The 18384-nt window shown below is 46.9% G+C and overlaps 1 protein-coding gene across 1 annotated transcript; it reads right to left on the bottom strand.

Annotated features, from left to right (window-relative positions):
* Nucleotides 1–1917: 1917 nt before the first annotated feature.
* Nucleotides 1918–8204, bottom strand: LOC127335823 (ethylene-responsive transcription factor 5-like). The gene is made up of 2 exons (XM_051362558.2): nt 7788–8204; nt 1918–2858 (listed from the first exon to the last, which is right to left on the bottom strand). The coding sequence occupies exons 1-2, from the start codon at nt 8127–8129 to the stop codon at nt 2151–2153; spliced, it is 1050 nt and encodes a 349-aa protein (XP_051218518.1). The 5' UTR covers nt 8130–8204; the 3' UTR covers nt 1918–2150.
* Between the last annotated feature and the right edge of the window lie 10180 nt (nt 8205–18384).

Raw genomic sequence — 18384 nt, 5'->3', positions numbered from 1 at the left:
ATAGAAGTTAAACAAGGTGAATCTAAGTTATAACTTGCCTCTTATGAAGTCTCATGAGCAAGTGTATCCCTCACATAAATATGAAAAAAACTTATCTAAGCAAGCATACCAAACAATGGGATACATGGGTTGCATGAAAAAATTATGAGATAGAGAACTTTGCACAAGACACTACATGGGTTGCATTATAAAGTGTAGCTGATCGCACATCGTTAAATGGTTTGATGAGACGAAGCCACCAACACATGGTGCGATCATCCGGTACAAGCGAGGTTGAGCATACCATAGGTCGCTAAAGCCTCGGTGACCATCTCTTCGAGAATTCGGCCTTTGGCTTGACCCACAAATGCTTGGGTAATTGTTTGGAAGGTATTTGTTGCCTAATAATAATATTTGTGCAAAAAAAACTGACCTCTTTAATTGATCTCTGCATTAACCTCTTGATTTATAGGATCCTAGTGAAAAAAGAGGAAAAGGTGTGTGCGAGCGCGGTAAAATGCCAACTCATATGACTAATTATGCAAATACTTAAAAAAAACACTACACAATTTGCACTGATAATCTTGTTCTCACGTAAGACAATTAGATGATTTATACGCAATTGAGTTTAGGAGAAGTGGGATTACAACATTTGACATATATAGTGTCGAGGGTGCTCCTCGGCAATCTTAGGATTGGCGGAATCCTGCAGGCTGACACGAGACATCAGATACCAAACAAACGGGGAGAGAGATTAACCCAGGCTCGGGGCCCTCGATGAGGCAAAACCCTTACTTTCTGCTTGTCTTATCTTGATTATTGAAATTATCGGGTTACAATGGGGTAGCCGAAGGCTAAGACTAAGATCTCGTCGAGAGGCTAAGATTTCTAATGACCTAGCTCTAGACTTGCGGTGATTCTGGCTGTGGTGATTGTGTGTCCCTCGGCAGACCCTCTCCCGCCCCTTACATTGTGAGCCAGGTCCCGAGAGTTCTGTCCGGGTTCGACTAGGTTAGAAAGAGTTCTACGTCTAAACTTTCCTTGTTCTTCGTCTTCTTGCCTTGTTCATCAAGAATCTTTCTTCTGAACCGACGTATCGACCCACCTTGGTTGGTGGATGATCTTCATGGGTCCTGGTTGGACCGTAGAAGGTAGCGTAATATGGGTTGCCCGAAGGGTAATGCCCACATCATATAGTCTGAGCAACAAACATGTGGGTCCCACCTATCAGACAAGCATCCACGGGGTATCCGTAGAGAAAAATGTCAACCCGAGCCCAACCAGTGAGTTTGTGGATATCCTCCATGTGAAATCTTTGGATAGGAAATGCCATCCATAGCCATGTCCAATGGGTCGGATATCCGTGGATACGCAGATCCTTAAATATTATTGTTGTCCCTACATTAGATGGATCATATATCAAACGATATAGTGACCAATGTTATCCGATCACTAGTTGTGAACTGAGATATGCTCGCTTGGTTAGGTTCCTTGTGATAGCTAGAATTAACCTTGTTTAAATCCTGGACTTTTGCACATATTTATTTCAAGATTTGATTGGTAATATTCTTTTAGCGGCAGATAACTATTAACCGGGAGACGTGTAGGGTGACTTTAACAACTTGAGATGCTGAAACGATCTGCCCCCCCCCCCCCCCCAACCCCACCCCACCCACCTACTAGATTAATACTCCATTCGTCGTAAAATACAATGCTATTTTATTTTTGAGGCAAAATTTGACTACTAATTGGGTCAACCAAATATGAGTTGCATGTTATTCAAAACTATGTCATTCGGATGCACATTTCAATAATTTTTCAATCGTATATTTTAGGTTGACGCATAACTTATATTTGATTGATCGATGTGGCCTTGTATTCCTAGACGGGAGTAAGTAAGATAACGGCCAAGTGAGTTTGAGTTCCATCCATACAATATCGCTAAACAAGTTTAACTTTAATTAGTTTACATTTACATCAACGTACATATCAAGCTATACATCACATCTTTTGCTTATTAATTCTTTACAATCATCGATCGATCGATCTCCATGCATGTCCCAGCTTCAAAGAAGTGTATCCCAGCTGATCATAGACCTCCAAAGAAGTGTGTCCCTGATGAAACATGCTGCTTACTGGTTAACCACACCTGAACCGCAGTAAACTGTCTCTTAACTGACCGTCAGCTGCGGGAACCCCAACGTCGGGTGCGGCGACAGGGGCGACAGCAGCGGCATGCATCCGAGCAAGGCCTCCCAGTACTGGTCCCAGCCGGAGCTCGATGGCGTCGGAGGAAACCCTCCCTCCGGCGTCGAAGCCGCGGAAGTCACCGTCGAAGATGCTGTCCACGTCGACATGGACGAGGGTGTGTCCAGCGACACCTGGGCCGACGACGGCGACGGCTCCTCGGTCTTGACGGCCTTGTTTATTACAACTTCTATCACCTCCACATCAAGCTCCTCTTCCTCCTCCTGCAATCTCTTACGTTTGTTCGTCGCGCTGCCGGCAGTCTGTGAGGTGGGAGCTGGAGGCGGCGGTGCCCACAGCTCGGCGCCACGCGTGCCGACGTCGTTGGGGAAGTTGAGAATGGCTTTCGCGCCGCGCATCCGGAACGCGGCACGGTCGTAAGCGCGCGCGGCCTCCTTGGAGGTGTCGTAGGTGCCGAGCCAGACGCGGGAGCCCCGGCGTTTAGGGTCGCGGATCTCGGCGGCGTACTTGCCCCACGGACGCTGCCGCACGCCACGGTACTTGCGGAAGTCCTCCGCCGCGGCCGGTGGTGCCGCTGGCGCGGCAGGCCACCCGAACGAGCCCGGGTGGGCAGGCACGGAGATGGTTAGCGCCGGCACCCTCACGGCAACAGGAGATGGAGTTAAGAAACACTTGTGTTTAGGGTTTTGCGTGGGGCAATGCCTCACCACGTATCTCTTTATATATAGATCAGCTACGTACATAATACACGTATACATGACAGGTATAATACATCTAGACCTACTTTAACACTCCCCCTCAATCTGAACTTCTACTTTGTACAAGGTTCAGATTGTTACTAAAACGGTCTAGCATCTGTCGAGTAGCTGGTTTGGTAAACACATCAGCTAGCTGATCATTGGAAGAGATGAACCTGACTTGAAGAGCTCCAGACGCCACGCGCTCACGCACAAAATGGAAATCGATCTCAATGTGCTTTGTCCTTGCATGGAACACTGGATTAGCTGTCAGGTAAGTTCAGGGGCGGACCCAGAACGAAAACAACCCGGTGTCACTCTTTCAGTTATGCATATTTTTTAGCTTGATTTAGGGGTGTCACGCACTATAAATGGGCAAAATTTACAAAGGATAGCATGTTTGACCCGGGGTCCTGTGACCCCTGCTAGCTTAAGGTAGGTCCGCCCCTGGGTAAGTTGCCCCTAAATTATCACACCATAATATGGGTGTTCGCTGCCGAGATACTCCTAACTCCTTGAGTAGAGACTCTATCCAAATAGCTTCAGCAGCGCCATTTGCCGACGCTTTGTACTCTGCCTCGGTACTCGATCTCGAGACAGTGGGTTGTTTCTTCGAACTCCAAGAAATAAGATTCGACCCAACAAAGATGGCGTACCCTCCAGTGGATCGTCGATCATCCACACATCCTGCCCAATCTGCGTCAGTAAACACACTGATTCCTGTCGAGGCCGACTTGCGAAAGAGCAATCCCGTGCTCAAAGTGCCCTTGACATAACGCAGTATGCGCTTGACTGATTCCCAATGTACATCAGTCGGCTGTGACAGGAACTGACATACTTTGTTTACCGCAAATGATATGTCCGGACGGGTGAGAGTCAAATATTGGAGGCCTCCAACGACGCTACGATAGCGGTGAGAATCCTCATCACTTAAGAAAGTGCCAATCTCTCGAGACAGATGCTCCGTCACATTCAGCGGTGTAGAAGTGGGTCTACAATTCTCCATACTCACACGGTGCAAAAGATCCAATGCATACTTCCGTTGAGTGATAGTCATCCCCCCTGAATTGTAGGACGCTTCAAGACCCAAGAAGTACTCTAGCGTACCAAGATCTTTAATGGGAAAACTGGCTGAGAGGGCACGCACAAGTCCATCAACCGCCCCTGGAGTAGAACCAGCAATGACAATATCATCGACGTACACCAACATGTACACCTGAACACCATCTCGAGAAAAGGTGAACAAGGAAGTGTCAGCTTTGGAGGGAACAAAACCCAAATCAACCAGCAAAGCGCTCAGTCGAGCATACCAAGCGCGCGGGGACTGCTTCAAGCCATAGAGAGCTCGCTGCAACTTACACACATGGGAGGGATACCGATCATCCTCAAAGCCGGGTGGTTGTTGCATGTACACATCCTCGGACAGAAAACCATGGAGGAAAGCATTGCTGACATCAATCTGACGGAGACTCCATCCGCGAGACACGGCAAGAGAGAGAACCAGCCGCACCGTAGCTGGTTTGACAACTGGGCTAAACGTATCACCATAGTCAATGCCATGCCGCTGAGTGAAACCCCGAGCGACGAGTCGAGCCTTATGTTTATCAATAGAACCATCAGGGCGATGCTTAGTCTTAAAAATCCACTTGCAGCCAACAACATTGACGCCGGGAGGACGAGGAACCAAGACCCATGTCCTGGTGTGATGAAGGGCAGCAACCTCCTCAGCCATGGCAGCGCGCCACGCAGTCTCACGGAGTGCATCACGATGTGAGACGGGCGTAGCAAAGAAGGCCCGTCGGCTAGGATCATAACGTACCGTACCATCGGTGTACATCCTCTCACGCCGAGTGTTGTCACGAGCACGAGTGACCATGGCGTGACCTGGAGCAGCCGTGGGCGTCGCGGTCGAGGAGCCCTCGACAGAGGGCGACGCGGGCTGATCAGGGACAGGGGCCGCGCTGAGAGAGGCAGCGGCCGCGGGTGACGCGCAGGTCGACCCGTCGCGCGACGCAGTAGGCGCGGGCGAGGGAGCTGCATGTGGCGCGGGATCTCGCGCCTCCGCATGCACGTGGATCACCGGGGCATGCTCAGCTGGCGCGGACGGTGGTGTAGCTTCGGCGGCCATTTGTTCCTGCACAAAAGGAGCACTACCAGGCACATCAAGAGGTAAACAGGACAAGTCATATTTGCGCATAGTGACACTCGTAACCGGTTCATCGGACGGAAAAGACAGTGCATCCGCTAGGGTGGAGACGTCGACCGAAACACCGGGAGTGGCATAGGGAAACACGGACTCGTCGAAGACAACATCTCGAGATATATAAATGCGACCCGTGGACCTATCCAAACACTTATAGCCTTTATGCATGGGGCTGTACCCGAGAAAGACACACATAGTGGACCGAAACGCAAGCTTGTGTGTGTTATATTTGCGCAGACTTGGCCAGCACGCGCAACCAAAGGTGCGAAGGAAGGAATAGTTAGGCTTGACCTGAAGAAGCCAATAGATAGGTGTATCTTGCTGCAAAACAGCAGTCGGCATGCGATTGATCAAATAGCACGCCGTAAGAAAAGCCTCATCCCAAAAACGCAAAGGGAGAGAAGAATGAGCAAGAAGAGCAAGCCCCGTTTCCACCAAGTGACGGTGCTTGCGCTCCGCCACCCCGTTTTGCTGCGAGGTATGCGGGCAAGAGACACGATGAGCAATGCCAGTGCGCTTGAAATAGCTATGAAGCCGATGATACTCACCACCCCAGTCCGACTGAACGGTTTTGATTTTAGTGTCTAAGAGACGCTCAACATGAGCCTGAAAGGCATAAAACACTTGCTCAACATCAGACTTGTGCTTGAGGAGATAAATCCATACAAAACGAGAATAATCATCGACAAAACTCACATAGTACTTATACCCTCCCGAGGAAGAAATAGCAGGACCCCAAACATCGGAGTGAATCAACTCAAGAGGCATAGTAGAAATACGATGAGAAGCATGATATGGCAATTGTCGACTTTTAGCACATTGACAAGCATCACAAACTGGAGTCTGATTATTTGGAGAACACACTAAATCATTATTTCTAACAATGTGTTGAACGACATTATTGGTGGGATGACCAAGGCGATGGTGCCACTGTGAAGCAGAAGCACGGACACTAGACGACGCTTGACGTGATGATGACGAAGAGGCACGGCTGAACGGCACCGGGTAGAGACCGCCGTGACTCCTGCCGTGTAGCAGGACCTTCTTGGTGACCTTGTCCTTAACAAGGAAAAAGAACTTATGAAATTCCACAAAGACATTGTTATCACAAACAAGGCGATAGACAGAAAGAAGGTGCTTGCTAATGTGCGGGACATGAAGGATATTATGCAAGCGAAGAGATGAACCGGTTAATTGAGAGTGACCAATATGCGAAATAGACAAACCTGCACCGTTGGCCACTTGCACTTGATCCTTCCCGCCATAGCGCTCATGGACATGCAGGCGCTCAAGATCACTTGTCAGGTGGTCGGTGGCGCCTGTATCAAGGTGCCAATATTGCTCGTTGTCGTTGGAGGAGGTCGAGGCGCCGTTGCCGGAGCGCTGATCCCGATCATAGCGCCGACGACAGTCATTTGCATCATGCCCCCATTTGTCACAAATCTGGCACTGGGGGCGCCAGCGACGGTTGCGACCGTTGCCGCCACCGTTTCCTCCTCCTCCATTGTTGCGGGCATTGCCGCCATTGCCGTTGCCGTCAGTGCGGCGGCGATCCTGGCCACCTTGGCCACCCTGGCCGTAGCCGATCTGGCCCTGCGGAGCTCCCTGGCCGGCAGGACGACCACCGCTTGGGCGGTTGGAGTCGTACGTGCGCCCGGGGTTGTTGAGGTGGACCGGGCGTGACGCGAGATTGGCGGAGGACGTCCAGTCCTCGCTTTCCGCCTGCTGCTTCTGGAGACTTTCGAAGTTCAGCACGTTCTTGTAGAACACTGCGAGGGTGACGGGGGCCGGCGCGAAGTCCATGGAAGCGGCGATGGGGTTGTATGCAGGGCCGAGCCCTGCTAGCATGTAGTCGATGATCTCGTCATCGCGAAGCGGGGATCCAGCGGCAGCCATGGCGTCGGCGAGCGCCTTCACCTTCTGCATGTACTCGCTGGCCGATTTGTCGCCCTTCCGAAGCCCTTGGATCTGGCGGCGAAGAGCGCGCACGCCGGCTCGGTTCTCGGCGGAAAACATGGCGTGAACGGCACTCCAAGCCGCCGCAGCCGAGGTGCAGCCGATGAGTTGGGCTGAGATATCCTCATGCATCGAGCCAAGGAGATGGCCGAGAACCTTCTGGTCCATCGTCCACCACTGCGCGTAGTCAGGATTGACAACATCGCGCGCGTCAGTTCCGGTCCCTTCCTTGATGGTCGCGGATGGGGCCTGTGCCGATCCGTCGAGGAAGCCATGAAGACGGGCACCGGCGAGGTTGGGAAGGGCGTGAGCCCTCCAGAGCATGAAATTGTTGCCGTTTAACCGCACGGTGATGGCGGGGAGCACCGGCGCAGCTGCAGTTGCAGATGGCGGGTCGATGACGGGTCCAGCGACCGTCGTGGAGAGACTCCCCACGGTAGCCAACGTGAGGGCAGAGCTGGTCATCGCGGCAGATGCGTGGCGCGGAGGCGCGGCGGCTGCGGCTGATCGGAGAGGCGGCGCGCGGCGGAAGACTCGCGGCGGCGGCGGGAGCCCTAGGTGGCTCTGATACCAAGTTAAGAAACACAAGTGTTTAGGGTTTTGCGTGGGGCAATGCCTCACCACGTATCTCTTTATATATAGATCAGCTACGTACATAATACACGTATACATGACAGGTATAATACATCTAGACCTACTTTAACAGATGGCTCGCCGCCGAACTGTATCATCATCACCGGCGCCGGTGCTAGCGGCTCCGGCGGTCGGAACACCGCTGTCTCGGCCCCTGGCGCAGAGGTGTTCACGTACTCCCGTTGCAGGTCTACGTAGCCCTGCATCTGCTGCTGCGGGAAGAACGACATGGGCTGGTACGCTGCCGGTTCCGCCGTAGAAGGTGGTGGCAGCACGGGGAAGTTGATGTCGTCGCAGAATGGACCCTGATGCTGATGGCTAGCCGACGACCCCGAGAAACTACCGACGGCGCCGAGCAAGTGCTGGCGGATGATGTCCAGATCGAAGTCATCGACTTCTCCGGCGTACTCCATGTTGCTTACTGGTGGGGGCGCACCTCTCGTTTGCAGGTGTGTTCTGTTCGGGTGAACTGAGGACAAAACCAGGGTGCTGTACGTTATATAGGCCACCGATGATGAGAGGCGGCATGGCCGAGGATCCACCTCCTCTCTCTGCCATTTTTTTTAAGAGAAGGCTCGAAAGCCTAGCTTTGAATTAACAAAGCCATCAACCGGCCAGGGATTACACAAGGCCCTCCGAACCACACAGCACCACACCACACCGCACACACTACGGCCGAAAGATACAAGGGAGCACTCTGAGAAGCTTACAACACTATGCTACAGCACAAGCACAAGCACACGACTTGCAGAAGCGAAGACCACCGCTCCACGCCACCGAGGACGCCAAACCAGCGGGGCGCGACGAGTCACTGCCATGTGCAGAGAGGAAGCCTTGAGCGAGGAGAAGAACCCGGGACAAAGAGCACCAAACCTTCCTGTTCTCATGCCGAAGAGGGCCCCTACCCTCTCGCCATGGCTCGGAGGCGTCGAACCATCGGACATGAGAGAAGCTCACCCGAGAGCTGGAGAAGAGTTGGGCTCGAGAGCCAAGGACCTCCTGGAGCACGGCCGCCATGACAAGATGTAATAACCCAGAACATAGGAACAACGAAGGGTAGATTTAAAAATGGGATGTGCATTTCATCGCAAAACGGGGGAAATTTTCGCACTTTATTGCAACTAAACCTAAGAGGGATCGAGGTTCTCTCTCATTTTGCACTTAGGGTTAGGCAACTTGAGTGAGGGAAATTTCGACATGATCTCTTTTGTATCTTGTTGACTTGGAGAATTGATTTCATTTGACAAGTGTTAATACATTTAACAATAAGCATTGAACAATATAAAATGGAATTCATAATTTAAACACAACTTATGAATTCAAACAACTTTGAATTTCAAAGTGAATCATAAATACAATGTTTATTCCAGAATATAAATATTACATAAATCAAAAGTTCATAAGCAAAAACTTGGGCTTTATTGATATCACAACACAGATTACATTGTCTTTACAATATTCTTGATACAAGAATTGATGAATAATAAACAGAAATGAAAAAAGAAGATTACAATATTGTTCCTAAACTAAAACCTAGACTAAATGACTTGAAGTATCTCTTCATGGTCATAATCAACTTCAAAACCTGCAAAACAAAGAACCAACACTAGCCAGAATATTAGTGTTAGCCAAAGAATTCAGTTTAGACAGAACCAAGTGTCATGCACACTTGTGCTTGTCCAAAACCATGGACAGCACAAGATAAGGGCAGCAGCAGACCAAACCTGAGCACCACCAGGGGCTCAAGTTTCAGCATATGAGAGCACACAGCTCAAGTGTGCTGGGCAGCTGATGTCTACGTTCCCCCTCCTTTCCTGTAGACAGTGTTGGGCCTCCAAGAGCAGAGGTTTGTAGAACAGCAGCAAGTTTTCCCTTAAGTGGATCACCCAAGGTTTATCGAACTCAGGGAGGAAGAGGTCAAAGATATCCCTCTCATGCAACCCTGCAACCACAAAGCAAGAAGTCTCTTGTGTCCCCAACACACCTAATAGGTGCACTAGTTCGGCGAAGAGATAGTGAAATACAGGTGGTATGAATATATATGAGCAGTAGCAACGGTGCCAGAAAATAGCTTGCTGGCGTGTAGTTGATGGTGGTAGTATTGCAGCAGTAGTAACGCAGTAAAACAGTAAACAAGCAGCGATAGCAGTATTTAGGAACAAGGCCTAGGGATTACACTTTCACTAGTGGACACTCTCAACATTGATCACATAACAGAATAGATAAATGCATACTCTACACTTTTGTTGGATGATGAACACATTGCGTAGGATTACACGAACCCTCAATGCCGGAGTTAACAAGCTCCACAATAATGCTCATATTTTAGTAACCTTTAGTGTAAGATAGATCAAAAGACTAAACCAAGTACTAGCATAGCATGCACACTGTCACCTTCATGCATATGTAGGAGGAATAGATCACATCAATATTATCATAGCAATAGTTAACTTCGCAATCTACAAGAGATCATGATCATAGCATAAACCAAGTACTAACACGGTGCACACACTGTCACCTTTACACACGTGCAGGAGGAATAGAACTACTTTAATAACTTTGCTAGAGTAGCACATAGATAGTAGTGATACAAAACTCATATGAATCTCAATCATGTAAAGCAGCTCATGAGATCATTGTATTGAGGTACATAGGAGAGAGATTAACCACATAGCTACCGGTACAGCCCCGAGCCTCGATGGAGAACTACTCCCTCCTCATGGGAGCAGCAGCGGTGATGAAGATGGCGGTGGAGATGGCAGCGGTGTCGATGGAGAAGCCTTCCGGGGGCACTTCCCCGCTCCGGCAGGGTGCCGGAACAGAGACTCCTGTCCCCCAGATCTTGGCCTCGCGATGGCGGCGGCTCTGGAAGGTTTCTGTGGTTTTCGTCAATTGGTACTGCGTTTTTAGGTCGAAAGGGCTTTTATAGGCGAAGAGGCGGCGCAGGGGGGCACCTGGGGGCGCCACACCCTAGGCCGGCGCGGCCTAGGCCTGGCCCGCACCGCCATGTGGTGTGGTGGCCCCCTGGCCCCTCTCCGACTCTTCTTCGGTGTTCTGGACGCTTCCGGGAAAAATAGGAGGTTTGGCGTTGATTTCGTCCAATTCCGAGAATATTGCCCGAACAGCCTTTCTGGAACCAAAAACAGCAGAAAACAGGAACTGGCACTGTGGCATCTTGTTAATAGGTTAGTTCCGGAAAATGCATGAAAATGATATAAAGTGTGAACAAAACATGTTGGTATTGTCATAAAACAAGCATGGAACATCGGAAATTATAGATACGTTGGAGACGTATCAGCATCCCCAAGCTTAGTTCCTACTCGTCCTCGAGTAGGTAAACGATAAAAGATAATTTCTGAGGTGACATGCTACCAACATAATCTTAATCATACCATTGTAAAGCATATGAGATGAATGCAGCGATTCGAAACAATGTAAATGCAATGAGTAAACAAGTGAATCATATAGCAAAGACTTTTCATGAATAGTACTTTCGAGACAAGCATCAATAAGTCTTGCATAAGAGTTACTCATAAAGCAATAAATTCATAGTAGAGACATTGAAGCAACACAATGGAAGATTAAGTTTCAGCGGTTGCTTTCAACTTGTAACATGTATATCTCATGGATAGTTGTCAATGCAAAGCAATATAACAAATGCAATAAGCAAGTATATAAGAATCAATGCACAGTTCACACAAATGTTTGCTTCTTGAGGTGGAGAAAGATAGGTGAACCGACTCAACAATAAAAGTAAAAGAATGGTCCTTCAAAGAGGAAAGCATCGATTGCTATATTTGTGCTAGAGCTTTTATTTTGAAAACATGAAACAATTTTGTCAACGGTAGTAATAAAGCATATGTATCATGTAAATTATATCTTACAAGTTGCAAGCCTCATGCATAGTATACTAATAGTGCCCGCACCTTGTCCTAATTAGCTTGGACTACCGGATCATCACAATGCACATGTTTTAACCAAGTGTCACAAAGGGGTACCTCTATGCCGCCTGTACAAAGGTCTAAGGAGAAAGCTCGCATTGGATTTCTCGCTATTGATTATTCTCAACTTAGACATCCATACCGGGACAACATAGACAACAGATAATGGACTCCTCTTTTATGCATAAGCATGTAACAACAATTAATAATTTTCTCATATGAGATTGAGGATATATGTCCAAAACTGAAACTTCCACCATGGATCATGGCTTTAGTTAGCGGCCCAATGTTCTTCTCTAACAATATGCATGCTTAACCATAGGGTGGTAGATCTCTCTTACTTCAGACAAGACGGACATGCATAGCAACTCACATGAAATTCAACAATGAATAGTTGATGGCGTCCCCAGTGAACATGGTTATCGCACAACAAGCAACTTAATAAGAGATAAAGTGCATAATTACATATTCAATACCACAATAGTTTTTAAGCTATTTGTCCCATGAGCTATATATTGCAAAGGTGAATGATGGAATTTTAAAGGTAGCACTCAAGCAATTTACTTTGGAATGGCGGAAAATACCATGTAGTAGGTAGGTATGGTGAACACAAATGGCATAGTGTTGTTTGGCTCAAGGATTTGGATGCATGAGAAGTATTCCCTCTCGACACAAGGTTTAGGCTAGCAAGGTTGTTTGAAGCAAACACAAGCACGAACTAGTACAGCAAAACTCACATAAAAGACATATTACAAGCATTATAAAACTATACATCGTCTTCCTTGTTGTTCAAACATCTTACTAGAAAATATCTAGACTCTAGAGAAACCACTCATGCAAACCCAAATTTTAACAAGCTCTATGTATTTCCTCACTAATGGGTGCAAGGTATATGATGCAAGAGCTTAAACAAGAGCACAACAATTGCCAAGTATCACATTATTCAAGACATCACACCAATTTCTACATGTAGCATTTTCCAATTCCAACCATATAATAATTTAACGAAGCAGTTTCAACCTTCGCCATGAATATTATGAGCTAAGAACACATGTGTTCATACGAACCAGCGGAGCGTGTCTCTCTCCCACACAAGCATGATGTAATCCAATTTATTCAAACACAAACAAAAACAAAAACAAACCGACGCTCCAAGCAAAGCACATAAGATGTGATGGAATAAAAATATAGTTTCAGGGGAGGAACCTGATAATGTTGTCGATGAAGAAGGGGATGCCCAAGGCATCCCCAAGCTTAGACGCTTGAGTCTTCTTAGAATATGCAGGGGTGAACCACCGGGACATCCCCAAGCTTAGAGCTTTCACTCTCCTTGATCATAGTATATCATCCTACTCTCTTGACCCTTGAAAACTTCCTTCACACCAAACTTCTCATAAACTTCATTAGAGGGGTTAGTACATAATCAAAAACTCACATGTTCAGAGGTGACACAATCATTCTTAACACTTCTGGACATTGCCCAAAGCTACTGGAGTTTAATGGAACAAAGAAATCCATCCCACATAGCAAAAGAGGCAATGCGAAATAAAAGGCAGAATCTGTCAAAACAGAACAGTCCGTAAAGACGAATTTCTAATAAATACTTCCGTTGCTCAAATCAGAAAACTCAAAACTAATGAAACTTGCGTACATATCTGAGGAACACGCACGTAAATTGGCATATTTTTCTGATTTTTCTACAGGGAAAACAGCCCAGATTCGTGACAGATAGAAATCTGTTTCTGCGCAGAAATCCAAATCTAGTATCAACCTTCGATTAGAGGCTTCACTTGGCACAACAAAACACAAAACTAAGATAAGGAGAGGTTGCTACAGTAGTAAACAACTTCCAAGACACAAATATAAAACAAAGTACTGTAGCAAAATAACACATGGGTTATCTCCCAAGAAGTTCTTTTCTTTATAGCCATTAAGATGGGCTCAGCAGTTTTAATGATGCACTCGCAAGAAATAGTATTTGAAGCAAAAGAGAGCATCAAGAAGCAAATTAAAACACATTTAAGTCTAACATGCTTCCTATGCATAGGAATCTTGTAAATAAACAAGTTCATGAAGAGCAAAGTAACAAGCATAGGAAGATAAAACAAGTGTAGCTTCAAAAATTTCAGCACATAGAGAGGTGTTTTAGTAACATGAAAATTTCTACAACCATATTTTCCTCTCTCATAATAACTTTCAGTAGCATCATGAGCAAACTCAACAATATAACTATCACATAAAGCATTCTTATCATGAGTCTCATGCATAAAATTATTACTATCCACATAAGCATAATCAATTTTATTAGTACTAGTGGGAGCAAATTCAACAAAGTAGCTATCATTATTATTCTCATCATCAAATATAGGAGGCATATTGTATTCATAATCAAATTCATCCTCCATAACAGGTGGTAACAAAAGACTACTATCATTATAATCATCATAAATTGGAGGCAAAGTATCATCAAAGTAAATTTCCTCCTCATTGCCCGGGGGACTAAAAAGATCATGCTCATCAAAACCAGCTTCCCCAAGCTTAGAATTTTCCATATCATTAGCAACAATAGTATTCAATGTGTTCATGCTAATATGTTCCATGGGTTTTTTAATTTTCGGATCAAACCATCCATGTCTTAAATCAGGAAATAGAATAAAAAGCTCATTGTTGTCCATTATGCCAAACTAGTGTAAACAAGAAACAAAAAGTTGCAATTGCAGGATCTAAAGGAAATAGCTTCGAGTACTTACGGCGCCGGGAAATAGCTTAGTAGCCGAGATCCGGAGTGTGAGTACCTTTTACCTTTCCTCCCCGGCAACGGCGCCAGAAAATTGCTTGATGTCTACGTTCCCCCTCCTTTCCTGTAGACAGTGTTGGGCCTCCAAGAGCAGAGGTTTGTAGAACAGCAGCAAGTTTTCCCTTAAGTGGATCACCCAAGGTTTATTGAACTCAGGGAGGAAGAGGTCAAAGATATCCCTCTCATGCAACCCTGCAACCACAAAGCAAGAAGTCTCTTGTGTCCCCAACACACCTAATAGGTGCACTAGTTCGGCGAAGAGATAGTGAAATACAGGTGGTATGAATATATATGAGCAGTAGCAACGGTGCCAGAAAATAGCTTGCTGGCGTGTAGTTGATGGTGGTAGTATTGCAGCAGTAGTAACGCAAGAAAACAAGAAACAAGCAGCGATAGCAGTATTTAGGAACAAGGCCTAGGGATTACACTTTCACTAGTGGACACTCTCAACATTGATCACATAACAGAATAGATAAATGCATACTCTACACTTTTGTTGGATGATGAACACATTGCGTAGGATTACACGAACCCTCAATGCCGGAGTTAACAAGCTCCACAATAATGCTCATATTTTAGTAACCTTTAGTGTAAGATAGATCAAAAGACTAAACCAAGTACTAGCATAGCATGCACACTGTCACCTTCATGCATATGTAGGAGGAATAGATCACATCAATATTATCATAGCAATAGTTAACTTCGCAATCTACAAGAGATCATGATCATAGCATAAACCAAGTACTAACACGGTGCACACACTGTCACCTTTACACACGTGCAGGAGGAATAGAACTACTTTAATAACTTTGCTAGAGTAGCACATAGATAGTAGTGATACAAAACTCATATGAATCTCAATCATGTAAAGCAGCTCATGAGATCATTGTATTGAGGTACATAGGAGAGAGATTAACCACATAGCTACCGGTACAGCCCCGAGCCTCGATGGAGAACTACTCCCTCCTCATGGGAGCAGCAGCGGTGATGAAGATGGCGGTGGAGATGGCAGCGGTGTCGATGGAGAAGCCTTCCGGGGGCACTTCCCCGCTCCGGCAGGGTGCCGGAACAGAGACTCCTGTCCCCCAGATCTTGGCCTCGCGATGGCGGCGGCTCTGGAAGGTTTCTGTGGTTTTCGTCAATTGGTACTGCGTTTTTAGGTCGAAAGGGCTTTTATAGGCGAAGAGGCGGCGCAGGGGGGCACCTGGGGGCGCCACACCCTAGGCCGGCGCGGCCTAGGCCTGGCCCGCGCCGCCATGTGGTGTGGTGGCCCCCTGGCCCCTCTCCGACTCTTCTTCGGTGTTCTGGACGCTTCCGGGAAAAATAGGAGGTTTGGCGTTGATTTCGTCCAATTCCGAGAATATTGCCCGAACAGCCTTTACGGAACCAAAAACAGCAGAAACAGAACTGCACTGTGGCATCTTGTTAATAGGTTAGTTCCGGAAAATGCATGAAAATGATATAAAGTGTGAACAAAACATGTTGGTATTGTCATAAAACAAGCATGGAACATCGGAAATTATAGATACGTTGGAGACGTATCAGCAGCAACAGCAAGGCCATGCAACAGAATAGTCACCAAGCAAGCCAGGCTTGTGTGTCAATGCAAGGATAGAAGCAGGGTTCATATAAAAGGGGCACAAACCCTAGAAACAGTGACCAGTCGACCAGATAAGGATTCACCAGGTAAGGGTGAAGCAAGAACAAGCTCAGTTCATCCAGTTCTTGAGCAAGAACAAAACCAACACACACACCCACTCAATCACCAGAAATCATGGTGACCTGAGAAGATCATCCAAGACCTGGAGGTGAAGGGCTGTGACACAAACCCAAGTCTGCATCAACAAAACATTTCTTTCTAGGAGCTGGAACAAGGTATACCTAGTTCCTGGAAAAGATCCAAGGGATCTGATCCATCATATGCATGAAATAAGCATGGGATGAGCAGATGCTCATATGGGTAGATCATCACTTGGTTTTCACCAAGGATTACTGCCAGTCAAAAGCCACTAAAATAGAAAGCATCTAGGTACAGATCTTATACACAGAAACTAGCACATATGCACAGATGCACACACTAGCCAGATTTGATGCATAGATAGCACCAGTAGATGGCAAAGATTAGCAGCTAAGACTACACAGTAAACCCTAAGCATACAACCATCAGAAACCCTAGATTTCTTCACAGGAAAGCATATTGGCATTCATATTTATTATGATCCCCAAATATGCAAGCAAAGATGAGTAGCCAACAAAATCCAACCAACCATGTGAGCAACCAATCAGTAGAGCCACGAGATCACATCACACTTAGCACCAATTAAGAGAAAGCCAAATATATCACATCACTATCCAGAAATGGATTCAGATTCTATTTGCTTGCCAGATAATCAAGAACAGTCAAATCATTTGCAAGCAAGTAACTTAATCATCACTGCATAAGCAGTTCATCATAATCTAATTAATACAAACATGAATTTATCACAGATCCATGCTAAGCACTGACAGTAGCACACTGTTGAGCAACACAGTTAATCTATAGCCACTAGAGCAAGTCTAGGTAGCTAAGATGAGAAACAGCACAAGTAAGCAATAGCACAGTGATGCTTGAGCATCAGCATCACAAAGATAATTGAATCATTTAGCCACAGTATTAGCCAGTAAGCTATCACTGACAATCAATTGATCAAATGGGTCAATTATAGCAAGCCAAGCTACACAGGGAAGTTAGCCAACAAGCAAGGAATGATCCAATGGATCATTGGCTTGCAGAGGTAGCACTGAAGCATATCACAGGCACCACTGGCACACACACAAGTGTCACAGATGCAACACAAGTACACCTAGACAAGCAAGCATGATAGACCAGTAAGCATAAGCAAGTCATAACCAAGTATAGCATGGCATAGTTAGCTCTTGAGCAAGTACAACAGAGCATGGCAAGTGTAGAGCATGCTAGGAGCAGCAGAGAAGCAAGCACAGCATGAATAGCAAGCAAAGCAGCATGTGCTAGTACCAGTAAATGGTAATTGGGCCATGAGCTTGAAATTAACCGAAGCACAGGCAAATTGCATAGGAATAGCATGGCTCTGTGTGATCACAAGATCACCAGAGAGCAGCAGAGCATGAGGAGGAAGAAGAACAGTAACGAGGGGAGGCGCACAGAAGAGAAGGTGGTGAGGCAACACTTACTTGCGCCTGGAAGCAGAGGCTAGGGCATGGCTAGGCAGTGCTCGCGCGGCCCTAACAGCTGCAAGTCCAGGGTAGGCGCCGACGTTACGCCGGCGAACCCAGACACGAACCAGCACCACCGTAGCAAGCACCTGAGGCGACGGCACGAGTACTGCAAGCAGCACCCGCGCCAGGTCAACCCCAGGCGCGTAACCATCGTCGGCGAGGACGAAATCTCGCCGGAGTTCATCGAGGCGATTCTCCACGAGATCCAGATCGGAGGCGATTCGCCAGGAGAGGACGAGAAGGGGAAAACTGCGCGGACAGATCGATAGATCTGCACGCGGCGGTTCAGGATCGGTAGGTGGCTACGGCGGAGGAGCACGGCGATAGCCGGAGCGAGGCGGCGGCCATGGCGGCGACGCCATCGCCACGGGAGTCGCCAGAGATTAGGGTTAGGCGAGTGAGTGAGAGGGCCGAGTGAGAGAGAGTGAGGTGGGCCGCTTCGGCGCCACCGAACCCAAAAGGGGATCAGACTTATTGGGCCGTCCCTGGGTTTAGGTTATTGGGTTGGGCCCAATATGGGTCCAAAGGGGGTATTTTGGTCTTTTGACATTTAATAAAAGACCAAAACTTTACCAAATTTTAATAAATCAAAAACAACTCTAAAAATCCAATAAAAATTGGATTAATGAATGAAAAATAAATCTTAACAAGAATAAAATATGAAATGGAATTTATGAAACAAATTCAAAATTA

Source organism: Lolium perenne, chromosome 2 (genome assembly GCF_019359855.2).
Source record: "Lolium perenne isolate Kyuss_39 chromosome 2, Kyuss_2.0, whole genome shotgun sequence".
In the NCBI taxonomy this organism is placed as follows: Eukaryota; Viridiplantae; Streptophyta; class Magnoliopsida; order Poales; family Poaceae; genus Lolium; species Lolium perenne.
Note: the sequence above shows the minus strand (reverse complement) of the source record. Positions and strands in the feature narration are given on the sequence as shown.